The sequence below is a fragment of the Physella acuta genome, unplaced genomic scaffold (assembly GCF_028476545.2).
Source record: "Physella acuta isolate Inbredline_101_S28 unplaced genomic scaffold, ASM2847654v3 ptg000360l, whole genome shotgun sequence".
NCBI lineage: Eukaryota > Metazoa > Mollusca > Gastropoda > Physidae > Physella > Physella acuta.
The window spans coordinates 717,880-735,708 of NW_026731879.1; the positions used below are offsets into that span (position 1 = coordinate 717,880).

At 40.4% G+C, this 17,829-nt stretch overlaps 3 protein-coding genes across 3 annotated transcripts; 1 reads left to right on the forward strand and 2 right to left on the reverse strand.

Moving 5' to 3' along the window:
• Positions 1-142: 142 nt before the first annotated feature.
• On the reverse strand, positions 143-4,248 carry LOC131941403 (uncharacterized). The gene is made up of 2 exons (XM_059300654.1): positions 4,022-4,248; positions 143-1,490 (listed from the first exon to the last, which is right to left on the reverse strand). Exons 1-2 carry the CDS (start codon positions 4,109-4,111, stop codon positions 912-914), a joined length of 669 nt encoding a protein of 222 aa, XP_059156637.1. The 5' UTR covers positions 4,112-4,248; the 3' UTR covers positions 143-911.
• Positions 4,249-6,072: 1,824 nt separating this feature from the next.
• Positions 6,073-11,232, forward strand: LOC131941391 (uncharacterized). Its single transcript, XM_059300636.1, has 2 exons — positions 6,073-6,474; positions 7,451-11,232. The coding sequence occupies exons 1-2, from the start codon at positions 6,254-6,256 to the stop codon at positions 9,957-9,959; spliced, it is 2,730 nt and encodes a 909-aa protein (XP_059156619.1). The 5' UTR covers positions 6,073-6,253; the 3' UTR covers positions 9,960-11,232.
• A 3,039-nt stretch (positions 11,233-14,271) lies between these two features.
• LOC131941393 (repressor of RNA polymerase III transcription MAF1 homolog) lies at positions 14,272-17,759 on the reverse strand. The gene is made up of 7 exons (XM_059300640.1): positions 16,887-17,759; positions 16,611-16,760; positions 16,312-16,477; positions 15,626-15,750; positions 15,211-15,330; positions 15,045-15,116; positions 14,272-14,917 (listed from the first exon to the last, which is right to left on the reverse strand). Exons 1-7 carry the CDS (start codon positions 16,973-16,975, stop codon positions 14,902-14,904), a joined length of 738 nt encoding a protein of 245 aa, XP_059156623.1. The 5' UTR covers positions 16,976-17,759; the 3' UTR covers positions 14,272-14,901.
• Positions 17,760-17,829: the final 70 nt, after the last annotated feature.

Here is a 17,829-nt window from a genome sequence, read left to right on the forward strand (position 1 = left end):
TTGGTATTGTACATCCTAAATGCTTGTTTTTTTTAAAGAATAGTAACTAATTATTTTAGAGACAAAGATTTGATCATGATGTACATAAAAAATAATTAATGAAAATGGATAAATCACCATAGAACAAAACAGAGCACAATAGTATTTTGGTAACACGCTGGAGGTTTATTTAAATTTTTTACACTGTGCATCAGCCACTTTCTCACACATCAGGAAAGTAAGCTTTACTACATCAGGACACTGAACTTTTAAAAAATGTTTTTATAACACTGACACTACTTCCTGTACTGCACTAGATGTTGTGCTCTGTCTAATTGTTTCAATGGTCATCAGATTTACAGCAACTTTTCAATGGTCATCAGATTTACAGCAACTTTTCAATGGTCATCAGATTTACAGCAACTTTTCAATGGTCATCCTATAGATTTACAGCAACTTTTCAATGGTCATCCTATTGATTTACAGCAACTTTTCAATGGTCATCCTATAGATTTACAGCAACTTTTCAATGGTCATCCTATTGATTTACAGCAACTTTTCAATGGTCATCCTATTGATTTACAGCAACTTTTCAATGGTCATCCTATTGATTTACAGCAACTTTTCAATGGTCATCCTATTGATTTACAGCAACTTTTCAATGGTCATCCTATTGATTTACAGCAACTTTTCAATGGTCATCCTATAGATTTACAGCAACTTTTCAATGGTCATCCTATTGATTTACAGCAACTTTACAATGGTCATCCTATTGATTTACAGCAGCATTTGAATGGGCATTCCATTGATTTACAGCAACATTTGAATGGACATTCCATTGATTTACAGCAACATTTGAATGGACATTCCATTGATTTATAGCAACATTTTTGACTCAAAACACTGGAATTTATGGAGACCACAAACACTATCTAAAACTGGGGGCCACTGTAAAAATTGTTCAATCCTTCACCCATATGCAGGTTATAGTAGGGCGTGTTAACAAAGTCATCAGCACATATGATGTAGTTTCTATTTCTAAGTCTAATAACTGAAGCATATTCCCTTTCAGAGTCCGGCTTAGCTGCAGACTTCAGGTCATTCAAGGTGTAGTGAATGAGTTTGGACCTCCCGAAAATACTCCGATGGATTGCAATAAACTGATCATTTTTATAGTAAATCCTTACCAAGTATTGGCTGGCTTTCATATTGATAAAAAGATAAACTATTGTGAAACAAGTGAGAATAAACGAAACTCCAACAACTGTTTCTATGGCTTCAGTTTCACTTGCTTTGACAAGGAGCTTGCTAACAGGGACAAGCAGTACACCAAACATCACTGTTGATGCCTTAATACCCACAATCCAATTTTTAAGGTGACTTTCATAAATTAAAGAAAACTCTGGTGAAACTTTATCCCACTTATGTTTGGGTTGAAAAGTTTTTTTCTTTTTTAAGATTCCAATTTCCCTGCGCAACAGCAGAGGTGGCCCACTGGCAGGAACTTGGCTCTGAAAATGAAATAAAATCAGCATTCAATACTTTTGTACTGGCACCTTAGCCTGTGTTTTATGGCTGGGGCAGTCGACTGATGAGGATACCTAAACAATAGCACCCACATATAGTTTGATCTAGTACACAATGTTTGTGGCAAATCTTCAAGTTTTTGAATGCAGAGATTACATTAGAATTAAATTAAAAGACAACCAAATTCAATAATAAAAGAGGAGATGACAAGATTAAGTACAAGTGATCACTCAATCAGCTGGTTCCTGAGAGTGAACCTTGGACTCCTAAGGGGCAGATATTTGTCTTTTAGAGACAGCAAGTTGGTTAGGTTTATATTATTAGTCGTGTGTGGTGTCCACTTTATTAAGAACCAATTACTACAAAGTATGATGGATATCTGATACCAGTGTCCAATAAAGACACACTAATATAATCTTAAAAAAGTGGAGTTAGGTTACTGGTAGTTAGGCCTAACTAAATAAACATGACTTGCTAATGTTGCAAAACCTCTCCCCAACCCTTATTTTGAGTCAACACTTTGTATCCCCAGCAAAATGAACCCCTGTCATTGCCTCAATTTTCCAAAAGGAGGAAATAAACTATAAAAAAAACCTTTGTAATAACTTAATAACTTTAAATGCACTGAGAATTTTTTTTAAAACTTGCTTTTTTAATAAAACAATTACATAATTTTGTGACCTACTTCTTAATTGTAATGCTAGAAGAGATTTTCTCCACCAACATAATTATTTAATTAAGTATCAACTTGTAATGCGCCATTATACAGGCCGTTGACTACAATTTCTCAGCGTACTTTTCTTTCTGCATTTGCTTCCATAACTATTGACCAACCAAGAACAACTACAAGGCATCAGTTTTTCTTTGCTTCTGGAATTTTCTCTTTTTAGAGATGGGTTGCTATCCCCAGCTATTGAACCTTGTCTGGGGAGGGGGGGGGATTCAAACTGGGTCTATTTGTCTTTCATTAGTCTAGTAGATGATCTACTAGAAACTAGATTTAATGAAGGAGTAGACTACTTGTAGATCAGTAGTAGTCAAATCTACCATTGATTTATAAATTGTAGCAGGCCTAAATTCTACATTTTTAATGGACCTGAGCGAGAGAAGCCTCAAAGTTATTCGAGAGGCCCTTAGATCTAGGACATGTGGTTTAATTTTGTATTGTTATTTAACTGTAAAACTGGATTTAAAACTTTTAAAATAGAATCTCATAGAAAAAAGAATTGCACACCAAGCGAAAGCTAAACAATATGTGTATGATAGTGCGGAATATTACTAGTACTTTATAAATTCACATGCGATTTTTGAGAAATCGGAAATAGCGTAAATTACTACTTCCGGTCAATGGAAATTACTCAAATTTTGATACAGGCAGAGAATTAGTACATGTGCAATTACACTTATCTATCTGAAACAGTACTCAAGTTATAGGCTTTTGAAAAATTGAAAGTAGAATAAGTACCACTTCCTGTTACCGGAAATCACTGAAAAGTTGATACAGAACTACAAAATTGATATAATACTTATATAGGCCTAATTATTTTATTATATATGAAATTTCATCAGCCTAGCTGTAGCGGTACTCAAGTTGATCTTGTTTACAGACACACATACTACGTACACACATACAGACAAAATTGCAAAACTATGTTTTTCCGACTCAGTGATTTTTCTTTGCACGATTACAATACATACTTTCTATATACTAGGTCTATATAGATCTACTTCGTATATATATATATATAGGCCTAGTAGATCTATATTAGTATATAAAGTACTATGAGAAAATAAAAATTGTAATCTATCCTTTTAGGTAAGGTAAAATCGCTGTGATTTGTAATGTGAAAAACAGGTTACTCCTTAAATTTTAATAATTATTTCACATTTTGAGGAGGATTTATGTTTTGAAGAATACAAAAATGTTTTCTTGTTTCATTTATGTATCTGTTTTTAAACAATTTAATTAAAACTTTTCAGTAATAAATGAAGACTAGCGATGTTTCCAACAGATGAAACCATAGTCATTTACTATAGGAGCCATCTTGTTTAATTTTTTTAATTTGTAAAATTATAGCGTGAGATTCAGGGGAAGCCACTCTATTTTACAAATGGCTGAGGCTGATGTTTTTTTAGCAAATCTTGCTCGCAAACACTGTTGTTTAAAGTTAATTTCTGCTATAGGGCCCTAGTGATTTATTTTTATTATTTATATTATTATTATTTAGCCATTGATTTAGGTTTATTAAAATTTATCTATAATTTATATATATAGGCCTAATATTTGACACAAATAATATAGTAATATAGATCTATCACAATTGTAACAATAGGCCTATCTATAGATCTACTTTTATTTAAAGCCTTAACATTACAATAAGGTAACTTTTTCGTACATTAGATCTACTAGCCAAGGGCGATTTTACGTAGATCCACTTAAAGCCTAAAACGATAGATTACCGTAAAAAATAAAAAATAGTTTAAAATAAATATAGTTTTGAAATAGGAAACTTGCATTGATTAGAACGCGTTTAACACCTCCAGACAATATTCTACTAAAACAGTAAACATGATCGTGAGCAGTGCATAACCTTGACAGCAACATTTTTATTTATTTTTAAAGTAGATCTAGATTCTAATAATATCTAAACTGTAGTGTTTTGTATTTGCTATTATTATTATTGAGATAACTTTTGAAAGACATAGCAAGTACACAAGGTAAACACTCCGGTTTAAGTCATACTAAGCACCAACAAAATCTGAAAGCAGCCGAAAAACAGCACGGATTATTTTTTAAACGGATGTAATAAAATGAGCATAATAGGCTTGGGATCGTCTATGGAGCGGCGATGCCGTTTTTTTTTAAAGTAAATCATTTAAGAATTTAAAAAATATAATTGTAAGTGGATATGGCCTATTAATATACTTAGTTTAATTACCGTGTGTGATCAAGTTTAGTTTTTTAAATATCAAATGATGGAGCTTAAGTTATTTAATATAAAGATTTTAAGTAAAATAAAATAGTGAGAAATATAAAGTCTATACTCTTGCATTTAATTTGTAATCGTAATCACTAGATTTATCGCCCAACAGGTGAAAATGCTACATAGATGTGTTGACATTTTGAAATATTCCACGCCCTTGCGTAGTTAGTCAATCTGTGTCTTCCAGACTTTTTTCTCCATGGGGAGGGGGCACTTGAAATTCTTGGGGGGGGGGCGGACACTGTTAAAAGTATATATTTTCTCTATAAATTCCATTTCGTTCGGGGGGGGGGGGGTTGTAGACCTTATTCGGATCTAATAACCGTCGAGTTTTTTTTTTTATCCTCGTAATGCTAATTTTCAGAGTGACAATACTTATTGTAAACATACGCTACAAAAATGGTGTCATGATTTAACACTAGTCTTATGCTGCTTAAAAAAATAAATTTTGTATGGAAGTGATTTACATCGACGTGCCGACCAAAAGATTTTTTGTAAGGAAGTGATTTACATCGACGTGCCGACCAAAAATAAATTTTGTATGGAAGTGATTTACATCGACGTGCCGACCAAAAATAAATTTTGTAAGGAAGTGATTTACATCGACGTGCCGACCAAAAGATTTTTTGTAAGGAAGTGATTTACATCGACGTGCCGACCAAAAATAAATTTTGTATGGAAGTGATTTACATCGACGTGCCGACCAAAAATAAATTTTGTAAGGAAGTGATTTACATCGACGTGCCAACCAAAAGATTTTTTGTAAGGAAGTGATTTACATCGACGTGCCGACCAAAAATAAATTTTGTATGGAAGTGATTTACATCGACGTGCCGACCGAAAATAAATTTATGACAAATGAGATTGTTTTAATGTGTTGAGTTCAATAATTTTCCAAAAAGTCGCCACTGTGCAGAAAATGGCCACAAGATAAGTGGCCGCCCCTGCTCTCCCCTGCATACGCTTCTGAGACACCGCCTTCTTAAATGACGCTGTCTGTAATGTAAACCTTCGGGGCGGGGGGGGGGGGGGGGGGGACAAGCAGAGGACATTTTGTTAAAATAAAACAATTAATGAAAAATTTGTTATGCATCACAATTCTTGACCACCACCACCCTACTCAATATAACACAATGATAAATTGACCACCACCACCCTACTCAATATAACACAATGATAAATTGACCACCACCACCCTACTCAATATAACACAATGATAAATTGACCACCACCACCATACTCAATATAACACAATGATAAATTGACCACCACCACCCTACTCAATATAACACAATGATAAAATCTAAACATCATTAGAAGGCTATAACTGAAAAACGTCCAACCCCCCCCCCTTTCCCCCCACCCCCCTCCGAACCAAATATAATTTATACAGAAAATATATACTTTTACCAGTGTCCGTCCTCCCCCCCCTCCCCCCCCCCCCCATCGGAAATTTTAGCCGTGTACAAGTTATCAACACATGCTCTTCTTAGACTGCTATAGTCGGAATGATCCTACACAAATACCCTCAAACCGAAGCCTCTTGAATGCGCCATGACGACATGTTCTAGTGCACATCTTATTTCATCTTCCGGTTCTCCATGTTTCTCTGCCGTGCCAAATAATGAAGTAAAAATTGCCACCCTACCGCACCAAATAATGAAGTAAAGACTAGCCTCCCTGCTATCATAAAACGTTGATGTTATAAAGAAGTTTCAACCAATGGCCATGTTCACTGCTTGGGTCGCGTGTAAAAGAACCTGATGGCCCAGTTGCCAGAACACTTGAAGCCCGAGTGGGAGCTGTTCAGGAATGAACCTTTGAAAGACCAGATCCGCCGAGAGGTTCACCAGAACAAGCTGGACGAGATTGACAGAGGCAGACGACAGCGCAGCGAGTTTTGGTGGGAGGCACAGCGCAATGTGGATGTGGTAGTTCCTGCTGAGTTCATTAACCCCGACAGCCTTGACACTTTTAATTACAGGTAACCTAATCTAGAGCGTCTTAAGTTTTTTAATTACAGGTAACCTAATCTAGAGCGTCTTAAGTTTTTTTAATTACAGGTAACCTAATCTAGAGCGTCTTAAGGGGGAAGGCTCCGGTAAAAAAAAACTTTTTTAATACTCGTTAGAAAACAGTTATTTCTATACAGCTTTATTAAGATACATCCGCATATGCATTTCCACTAAAAAAAATTGGTGAAAAAATCTTGGTAACTATGACAACGGCGGCCATCTTGAAAAATTAACCCCTTCGTAGGTTTTCCACCATTCATAAAATATTACATTTTAAGCCCAATAAACAATTAATTCATAATCTTCTTCCATATTTTGGGGTAATCAGCTAAAAATTTTAAGTGCATATCTTCAAACTAATTTTTTATGAATTTTCAAAATTTGTGTCCGTTCAAAACACTTAACTTTGGGGAATTTTGGGGCATTAAAACTAGTGTTTTGAACGGACACAAATTTTGAAAATTCATAAAAAATTAGTTTGAAGATATGCACTTAAAATTTTTAGCTGATTACCCCAAAATATGGAAGAAGATTATGAATTAATTGTTTATTGGGCTTAAAATGTAATATTTTATGAATGGTGGAAAACCTACGAAGGGGTTAATTTTTCAAGATGGCCGCCGTTGTCATAGTTACCAAGATTTTTTCACCAATTTTTTTTAGTGGAAATGCATTTGCGGATGTATCTTAATAAAGCTGTATAGAAATAACTGTTTTCTAACGAGTATTAAAAAAGTTTTTTTTACCGGAGCCTTCCCCCTTAAGTTTTTTAATTAATGGTAACTCTAGAGCGTCTTAAGGTTTTTAATTACATGAAACGCAATAACAACGAAGCCTTTCTATAGAGATGATGAGTTATGCTTTGTATTATGAATTACATGTCCATTTTTATCATGCTCATTCGTTAAATCAATTTTGTACCTACACTGGACTTTGCCCTCCCAGGTACCAGGTGTATGCCCGCCCCCCACCTGTACAATGCCAGCCGAAGTCTCTAGCAGAAGTGACGGACGAGCAGCCCCCACTGCGCTACAACGTCAAGCGAATCGCCCAGGGCAAGCCTTGGATGTTGACTGAGTCTCCGTGTTTCACTCACTGGGAGGATAAGCCCTTCATTGTGGAGTGCCAGCCGGCCGACGCCCACCTGAGCAGGAACAACTCCTGCCAACAGAGGAGGGCGCCAACTAAATGCGGAGGTCAGGACCCACAGGAAGATAAACCAAGCAAGGTCACGCCTTTTGTCTACGACATCAACCAAAACAGAAAACTGCCCTCTGTAGACCAGCAGTGTCACCCAAACAAGGGAAACAATCAAACTTCGCAGTGGCAAGAACAGGAGTTGCTGATGCGCGACAAACCGTTTGCCCAAACTCTCCGTCCCCTACGACGTGGCGAAACCAAAGACCACCAGCAGAATTGTGGGGAGACTATCGAGAACAATACATGCAATGCTGAAAGCTGTAGCAGCTGTACCAGCATCTGCAGCCGGAGTAATTGTTCGCGAGCTGGCTGTGGAAGAAATGATCAAAACCGCCCGCCGATGGACCTGAGAAAAAGCGCGCTGCTCAACTCTTACCACACGTCTGCTGCGTGTGATCAGACGTGGCAGCAGACGGATCTCAAGGCCGCCAGCAGAATGTCGTCACCCGTCTGCTGTGATCTTGGCGAGGCTTCAGACGCCGGATGTTTCCAGCAGAATCAGCACGGCAGGGGAGAGAACGTCACCATGAGCGCCCCGCCTGCCAACGTTTACCGCACGGAGAACGCGGTCTCGCTGGGTAACTTTGGCGGTTGTCATGTCGGTGATTCAGGTTTACACGCACTAGATGCGGGATCAAACACACACCAGCTCGAGGACAACCCGACAACTTTCTCGTGTTTCAGCCCGGTCGCCGACCTCAACAACAACAAACGCGCCAACAGCAGAAGTTCAGTGACGTCAAATGACCAGCTTAATACCCCCACGGAGGGGAGGGTCAGCAAAAGGTCCCATAAAAAAGCTGGGGAGTACACTGACCAGGGCAAGATGGACAACGTGGCCAAACTCTGGGACGTCAACCTGAGCCCCGCAGCCAGCAGACGTGAGGCAGTCCCCAGACCTTTCAGCAGCTGTGACGTCAGACTCGGCCGCAGGTTTGGGTACACCCTGCCAGCCAAGATCGACAGCGTGGCAGACATCTTTACCGGAAGTAACGTCTGCTCCTCCCCATCGATGTCTGATTCCAAAAGGCTTCCACAGGTCAATGCTGGACAAGATGGCAGCGTCGCTGGCCAGGTACTGACCCCTCTGACGTCACAACATGATGGCGCGAGGGACACGAGAAGGTTCGGGAAACGAACGGGGTACACCGGGCCCGCTAATGTCGACTCGGTTCACCAGCTATTCAACACCGACAACTCGATCAAGACCTCGGGCACCCATACTGGCGCCAAGAGGAACTGCAGTGCCGGCAGTTACCGCTCCTTGGTGTCGTCAGACAGCATGAGGAATCTGATTGGCTACCAAGTAGCAGATATCAACAACAATCACCACCTCTCTGACAGCGGAAATGTAGGACAATCTGGAGAATGCGTCATGTGGGGGGCATCAACTGACATCTGTCATACATGTAGCACCCTGCAGGAGATGGCACGGTGTCCACTGAGCACAATGGAGACTTCCATCAATGGCAGCGGCGACCATTTCCTCATCGATGTTTTCATTCTGGACCACACGTCACAGGCCCCCACGTCACAGGCTGGACCTACAGTTGCCGGACATTTGGGCGGCCGTGTCTCAAGGTCACGTGGCACTAGGTATCGAGGTGACGGGGTATCGATGTGCACCAACAACAACGCCCTGGACTCCCCGCGGGAGCACACCTACAGGGTGCGGTGCTGCCCCCTCAAGCCGTGCGGCCCGCGGCCGGGAGGTAGCGGCAGGATCGTCTGTTACGCCGAGGATCGAATCCCGGCCACAGACGTGAACAAATGTCTGACATGTGACTTGGACACGCCCCACCCCACGTCAGATCCCAGGGGACTGGTGTGTCGGACTGTGCCCCCCAGCATACCCGGGGGTAAGCCAGCTTTTGTCTGCCACAAGCCAGCCCGGCCAAAGACACCAGAGATTGGCTACGGGACCTACAAGATAGTCGGGGGGAGGCCGTACCGGCTCCCACCCCCGGAGGACCTGCTGAGCACCCTGAAGCTGCCGCGGAAGTTGGACGAGTATCAGGAGTTCATTCGGCGCTGCCCCAACTTCCAGGTGAGCCGCTACGACAGGTCGGACCCGGCCTACGAGATGTTGCTGCCCGCCAACAAGGCCTCGACTCTCCTACAGGCCTCGCTCAGCCCTTTCGTCTACGCCAAGAACCCCCGGGCAGGGAAGTACCCGCCCCTGTTCCACGCTCCACCTACAGGGGAGGACATACACTGGCACCTCCCTTCCTTTCTCTCCCCAACCTCTCAATAGTTGATGGTAGAAGGGACCCATCTAAATCTGGGGAGGGGGGGGGGGGGTGTTTAAGAGGCATTGCAAATGGTCTGAAAGAAACCCTGGTTATATATCAAGTGTGATAGCTGTAAGGCATCTGTCCAAGCCCCACTACAAAGTTCACAGCTAGAGTAGTGTTGTTAAATCTCTCAACTTCTGATGTAATCTACACAACATGGGATACTGTTGTTAAATCTCTCAACTTCTGATGTAATCTACACAACATGAGATACTGTTGTTAAATCTCTCAACTTCTGATGTAATCTACACAACATGAGATACTGTTGTTAAATCTCTCAACTTCTGATGTAATCTACACAACATGGGATACTGTTGTTAAATCTCTCAACTTCTGATGTAATCTACACAACATGAGATACTGTTGTTAAATCTCTCAACTTCTGATGTAATCTACACAACATGGGATACTGTTGTTAAATCTCTCAACTTCTGATGTAATCTACACAACATGAGATACTGTTGTTAAATCTCTCAACTTCTGATGTAATCTACACAACATGGGATACTGTTGTTAAATCTCTCAACTTCTGATGTAATCTACACAACATGAGATACTGTTGTTAAATCTCTCAACTTCTGATGTAATCTACACAACATGGGATACTGTTGTTAGTTTAATCTCTCAACTTCTGATGTAATCTACACAACATGATGTGATACTGTGTGATGATGTGTACTGATTCAACAACAAGAAATGTCAACAAAAGTATACAATCTTAAAATGTTTATTTACAACCAGTACAAAGTACAGATAAACAGATCCAGCAGCCCAACAGGAGGGGGCGTCATTGGTTCACACATAGACAGCAAGTGCTGGGTGTGAACCTTGAGTGACTTGCCCTTGTGTTGGGAGAGAACAATATTGTAATACAAACTGGTCCTACAGGGGAAACAATCCAATTAGATAGAAAATGATATATTGTTTCACTTATACTGTTTTTGTGGCATTTTAATACATATACAAATACTATTTAGTACACTTGAATACTTTTTTGTGTGCCAGAACTTGAACCATACAACTTAAAAAATTAATTAATACATTAGTCAGGTCTGTTTAAAAAATTAATCTGACCAAGTAAAAGTGATCATTTCAATTTCACAAACAAATGTTTTCCAGATTTGTATCTGAGACCAGCAATTTGCTGCTGTACACATTCAAGTGCAATAAATGTTTCCCACAAGCAGAAGTTGATTTGGTTTCTATCCAACAGCTTCCAATGATTTTATTCAAGCTACACCACCCAATTGCTGCTTTATCTGGGCTAAACATTTCATCTTACACAAATATTATTTTAAAGATATCAACTGTTTTATATAAGCAAGTCAAGTTTTCACTCAAATCATTGAAACAAAAACAAACCCAAATGATCGAATTCAACAAAAATAGAAATGTTTACAAACAGGGGAGGTTATTTATAGAGTGGGTTGCTGCAGGAAATAGTTTGATGGCATGGAGAGGTACTGACTGAGTGCAGGCCAAGCTTGAAGGGAAATTATGGAGAAACATTGAAACAAGTACAGGAAAACATGAGAAAACAATCCAAATCAAATCAATCTTTGTACATGGAGTTTTTACTGTGATAGCTACACAAACAGGACCTACAGGTGACCCCTCTAGCCCACAGCTAATATTTGAGGTGACCCCCCCCCCAGTCCACAGCTAAAATTTATGGTGACCCCCCCAGTCCACAGCTAATATTTGTGGTGACCCCCCCAGTCCACAGCTAATATTTGAGGTGACCCCCCCCCCAGTCCACAGCTAATATTTGTGGTGACCCCCCAGTCCACAGCTAATATTTGTGGTGACCCCCCCAGTACACAGCTAATATTTGAGGTGACCCCCCCAGTACACAGCTAATATTTGAGGTGACCCCCCAGTCTACAGCTAATATTTGTGGTGACCCCTCTAGCCCACAGCTAATATTTGTGGTGACCCCCCCAGTCCACAGCTAATATTTGTGGTGACCCTCCCCAGTCCACAGCTAATATTTGTGGTGACCCCCCCAGTCCACAGCCAATATTTGAGGTGACCCCCCCAGTCCACAGCTAATATTTGTGGTGACCCCTCTAGCCCACAGCTAATATTTGTGGTGACCCCCCCAGTCCACAGCTAATATTTGTGGTGACCCCTCTAGCCCACAGCTAATATTTGTGGTGACCCCCCCAGTCCACAGCTAATATTTGTGGTGACCCTCCCCAGTCCACAGCTAATATTTGTGGTGACCCCCCCCCAGCCAATATTTGAGGTGACCCCCCAGTCCACAGCTAATATTTGTGGTGACCCCCCAGTCCACAGCTAATATTTGTGGTGACCCCCCCAGTACACAGCTAATATTTGAGGTGACCCCCCCCCAGCCAATATTTGAGGTGACCCCCAGTCTACAGCTAATATTTGTGGTGACCCCTCTAGCCCACAGCTAATATTTGTGGTGACCCCCCCAGTCCACAGCTAATATTTGTGGTGACCCTCCCCAGTCCACAGCTAATATTTGTGGTGACCCCCCCAGTCCACAGCCAATATTTGAGGTGACCCCCCCAGTCCACAGCTAATATTTGTGGTGACCCCTCTAGCCCACAGCTAATATTTGTGGTGACCCCCCCAGTCCACAGCTAATATTTGTGGTGACCCCTCTAGCCCACAGCTAATATTTGTGGTGACCCCCCCAGTCCACAGCTAATATTTGTGGTGACCCTCCCCAGTCCACAGCTAATATTTGAGGTGACCCCCCCCCCAGCCAATATTTGAGGTGACCCCCCAGTCTACAGCTAATATTTGTGGTGACCCCTCTAGCCCACAGCTAATATTTGTGGTGACCCCCCCAGTCCACAGCTAATATTTGTGGTGACCCTCCCCAGTCCACAGCTAATATTTGTGGTGACCCCCCCAGTCCACAGCCAATATTTGAGGTGACCCCCCCAGTCCACAGCTAATATTTGTGGTGACCCCTCTAGCCCACAGCTAATATTTGTGGTGACCCCCCCAGTCCACAGCTAATATTTGTGGTGACCCCTCTAGCCCACAGCTAATATTTGTGGTGACCCCCCCAGTCCACAGCTAATATTTGTGGTGACCCCTCTAGCCCACAGCTAATATTTGTGGTGACCCCCCCCCCCCAGTCCACAGCTAATATTTGTGGTGACCCCTCTAGCCCACAGCTAATATTTGTGGTGACCCCCCCAGTCCACAGCTAATATTTGTGGTGACCCTCCCCAGTCCACAGCTAATATTTGTGGTGACCCCTCTGGCCACAGCTAATATTTGTGGTGACCCCTCTAGTCCACAGCTAATATTTGTGGTGACCCCTCTGGCCACAGCTAATATTTGTAATGGGACCTCATGAAACCAATCATCAGATTTCTTAAAAACATTTGAGTATAAATAGATGAAGGAAGTGAATAAATGTGTTCAATACAATAAAATTCTAAAGATTTTACAGCACAAATTCAACCAATGAAATCAATCCATGCAGTATATATATAAGGCCTTCTGGCCAAGCTGCCTTGCTAGGGCTAAGTCACATTCTTATGTGTGCATTAACAAAAACAAACTGCCTACCTGCCCCTCACAAACAGGTGGGGGCTCATAGGCCATCAACATTTTTTTCTGAACCAAAAGCAGACACTGGCATAAAATGTGCATATGACTCAATACATTAGTCAGATCCACAGTGACAAAGTTTGGGCTGAAAATGGGAAGAAAATACATGCCATTATCTGTGTACACCCCTGCGACCACACCACAGGTCAGACAACTCTTGCTAGAGCATGTAACATACCAGGTGAGACAACTCTTGCTAGAGCATGTAACATACCAGGTCAGACAACTCTTGCTAGAGCATGTAACATACCAGGTGAGACAACTCTTGCTAGAGCATGTAACATACCAGGTCAGACAACTCTTGCTAGAGCATGCAAAACCACAGGTCAGACAACTCTTGCTAGAGCATGTAACATACCAGGTCAGACAACTCTTGCTAGAGCATGCAAAACCACAGGTCAGACAACTCTTGCTAGAGCATGTAACATACCAGGTCAGACAACTCTTGCTAGAGCATGCAAAACCACAGGTGAGACAACTCTTGCTAGAGCATGCAAAACCACAGGTGAGACAACTCTTGCTAGAGCATGCAACACCACAGGATGAGACAACTCTTGCTAGAGCATGCAACATACCAGGTGAGACAACTCTTGCTAGAGCATGCAAAACCACAGGATGAGACAACTCTTGCTAGAGCATGTAACATACCAGGTGAGACAACTCTTGCTAGAGCATGCAAAACCACAGGTGAGACAACTCTTGCTAGAGCATGCAAAACCACAGGTGAGACAACTCTTGCTAGAGCATGCAACACCACAAGATGAGACAACTCTTGCTAGAGCATGCAACATACCAGGTGAGACAACTCTTGCTAGAGCAACATGGTGAAACAAAGACTCATAATACTACATCAACACCTGGATTATTAATCAAAAGGCAACACCTCATGCTAACTCTAATAATTAAAAGTTGTCAATATTAGGCTTTTAATGAACTGCTTGGACAGCTAGATACAACGCTGCCCTGCCATTGGGCATAAGACTGTCATGCCCATGGGTACATGACTCTCAGATACTGACAGTGGGCATAAGACTGCCCTGCCCTTGGGCATAAGACTGCCCTGACCTGACAATGGGCAGGAGCTAAGGGACACTACTCAAAGTTGAACATAAAGAGAGTGAAGTCATGAAATTAAACAAGTCATTTACACAGAAAAAGCAATCAAAAGTTATCCACATAATAAAAGTCATCTGAAATCAAAATCTTAAGATACAAAAATTCTTGTGTGTTGCGGTAGAAAATCAAATATCTTGATGAAAAAGCTGTATCGACATCGATAGCTGTAATCCAACAATGTAGCTCTCATGGACTGCCATCCCTAGCAATATACAAATAAAATAAGACATACAGTTTTGTACTAGTGTTTGTAAATACAATGTCATAACAAATGTTAAATGTATGCTAGATGTGGAGCCAACAATTAGCTCACAACTATGAAGACTTACGTAGTGAACATGAGTTCCTCTGTGGTATCCATATTGGTCTCTATACCATCATCATAGTCTTGAGCTTCATTCCTACAAAAATAAAGGGTACACATTTCACAGTCAAATATAGTATATGGGAGTAGCCTAACTTGCCAACGACAAACTCATCAGTTACTGAACTTACCTACTAGCTCTGCAAGAAAAGAAGACAATTCTCTTCAGTCTAACATTATAGAAGAAATAGTTGAATGACCAAATACAACCATCTTCACTGAATGGGTCTGATGATAAGTCTGGGTTGTAACTGAAACAAGACAAATTTGTTTTCAACATTTCTATCTTCTTTGTTGTCAAATAAAAACAGAGTTATGATTCTTAAGTATTACGGAGATGTGTGTCTGTAGATAGCTCACTTTTTATGGTTTTTTAACAGTTTTTCTTGTGATCAAGCTTATCCTTAAAAAGTCAATGTATTTAATTGGCATGCACAACAGGTCTGCAGCAACAAAATTCATGTTAATTAAATTATCAGAAACTGTTTCTCAAAGTGTTGTTGCTCATTTTATGCAAGATGGCAAGTCAGTGTATATAAAATGTACCTGTAGATGTAGCACTCTTTCAGGCAAATTTCTTCGTCCACAGCTGACCACAGCTGTTGCTTGAAGGCACCGAACCTGTCACCAGCAGCAGCAAACAGCGACGAGTTGATGTTTTGTTCAACCCACTGAAACAGCAACATGATTTATTGTCAGCACAAACATAACAGCAACATGATTTATTGTCAGCGCAAACATAACAGCAACATGATTTATTGTCAGCGCAAACATAACAGCAACATGATTTATCGTCAGCGCAAACATAACAGCAACATGATTTATTGTCAGCGCAAACATAAGCTAACATCAACAAAAAGGATTTATTGCCAGCACAACTTTAAACATGAGCTTTAAGTAAAGTAGAGACAGTCTGGTACTTATGTAGAGACAGTCTGGTACTTACGTAGAGACAGTCTGGTACTTACGTAGAGACAGTCTGGTACTTACGTAGAGACAGTCTGGTACTTACGTAGAGACAGTCTGGTACTTACGTAGAGACAGTCTGGTACTTACGTAGAGACAGTCTGGTACTTACGTAGAGACAGTCTGGTACTTACGTAGAGACAGTCTGGTACTTACGTAGAGACAGTCTGGTACTTACGTAGAGACAGTCTGGTACTTACGTAGAGACAGTCTGGTACTTAGGTAGAGACAGTCTGGTACTTACGTAGAGACAGTCTGGTACTTACGTCTAGGCTGGTCTCCCTGCTGAACTCAGAGCTTTTAGCAGCACTGAAGTCGTAGTCAGGATTAAATGAAGCATTGAGGGTGGAGATGAGGTAGAAAAGTGTCTTGGTTGATATTGTGTCACAAAGTGTCCCACCTTCTTCATGGCTTCCAATCATCAGATTACCACTACAAGGTACATCAACTATTACTAGTACATTTTAAAACAACTCTTTACAGTAGCATCATAACATTGTTGAAAATTAGTGAAGTATAATTTTATTAAATAATAGAATATTATGGCCAGAAAACTTGTGTTTACTCATTAGGGTTTGAAGAGCTGTATGTGTAGCCATAAGCTTGTGGAGGAGACAGGGCTTGCAGACCCCCAGGAGCTTCACGATTCTCTTCATTCAAAGTTTTAAATAGACGCTTATCATTGCCTGCCATCTTGCAAGAATAACTTTCAATGCTAAAGATAAATAAATATAAACATCAAAATTGATTAGCTTACTGATTAAGACTTTAGTATAATGTGCATTAGTTAATCAATCATTAAGTACCTACAATTAATTTAACACAAGGGAAGAAAATTTACCGAAAATCCAGATGGGTATTACTGTTCTCGAGATCCATGGATAGAGCAGAGTTGACAGCCTCAAAGTTGGAATTTTCGAGTAGTTTCATGATTTCTTTTTTTAACAAATGTAAACTTGTCCAATATGAATAAAAATTTTCTCAAATGATTTTAATCTAAGAAAAATTATGTAGATCTACATCTAGGCCTAAAATAATCTACTAAACCAAAGTGCAGGCTAAGCTAGTGTTTTGAACAGTTCAGTATGAGTAAATTGTGCGATGAACACACATACAAAAATATAATGTCCTTTTTTATAAGTACATGAAAATATGCCACTTATTGTGACTGGAGCTTGCAAACACACGGAAGATTTAAAATACTACTGCCACTGAGAATGTTCTTTAAAAAACTTTTAGGGTGAGCATAGCAAAGTCTGTGAGAAGTACATTCTTGTTGTAATGAGTCCTTGGAGTATATCATATCCTCTTCACTTTGTATCTGAATCAAGCAACATTCTCCTCTCGCCATCTCTGGCTATTTGAAAAAATGTCAAGTAGATCTAGGGTCGTTGTTTTTTAAACCAGCACAAAAAAAACAACTAGAATATACACAACAAAGTAAACAAAACAAGAAGTAAATTACAAACAAATCTGACTGACTGTTGGGGCCATCGAGGGCTGAGGGTAAGAAATAAACAAGTCCTCCAAAAATCCCACTTGATAAATTAAAGTTATTCCATTAAATAAATGATACGATATTCTGTTATTCAACTGACAGTACTGAAAACGTTTTTATTTCAAAACCACAATAATCCTGACTGATAAAGAAAACTATTTCTTCCTCATAGGATTTGTTTTATCAGCCATTTGTAAATAACAGTCCCATGATTCCCTGCAACAAAGAATTAAAAATAGGTATTACAAACAGAAAATCTTCCGCCAATAAAATTGGATATTCCCGT

Coding starts and splice junctions, on each gene's coding strand:
- LOC131941403 (XM_059300654.1), bottom strand. CDS start 4,111: ATGTTGCTGTCAAGGTTATGCACTGCTCACGATCATGTTTACTGTTTT. Junction 1,491..4,021: donor TTAAACGCGTTCTAATCAAT/GCAAGTTTCCTA, acceptor TTTCATTTTCAG/AGCCAAGTTCCTGCCAGTGG.
- LOC131941391 (XM_059300636.1), top strand. CDS start 6,254: ATGGCCCAGTTGCCAGAACACTTGAAGCCCGAGTGGGAGCTGTTCAGG. Junction 6,475..7,450: donor CTTGACACTTTTAATTACAG/GTAACCTAATCT, acceptor TTGCCCTCCCAG/GTACCAGGTGTATGCCCGCC.
- LOC131941393 (XM_059300640.1), bottom strand. CDS start 16,975: ATGAAACTACTCGAAAATTCCAACTTTGAGGCTGTCAACTCTGCTCTA. Junction 16,761..16,886: donor AATACCCATCTGGATTTTCG/GTAAATTTTCTT, acceptor ATTTATCTTTAG/CATTGAAAGTTATTCTTGCA. Junction 15,331..15,625: donor AAAGAGTGCTACATCTACAG/GTACATTTTATA, acceptor GTCTTGTTTCAG/TTACAACCCAGACTTATCAT.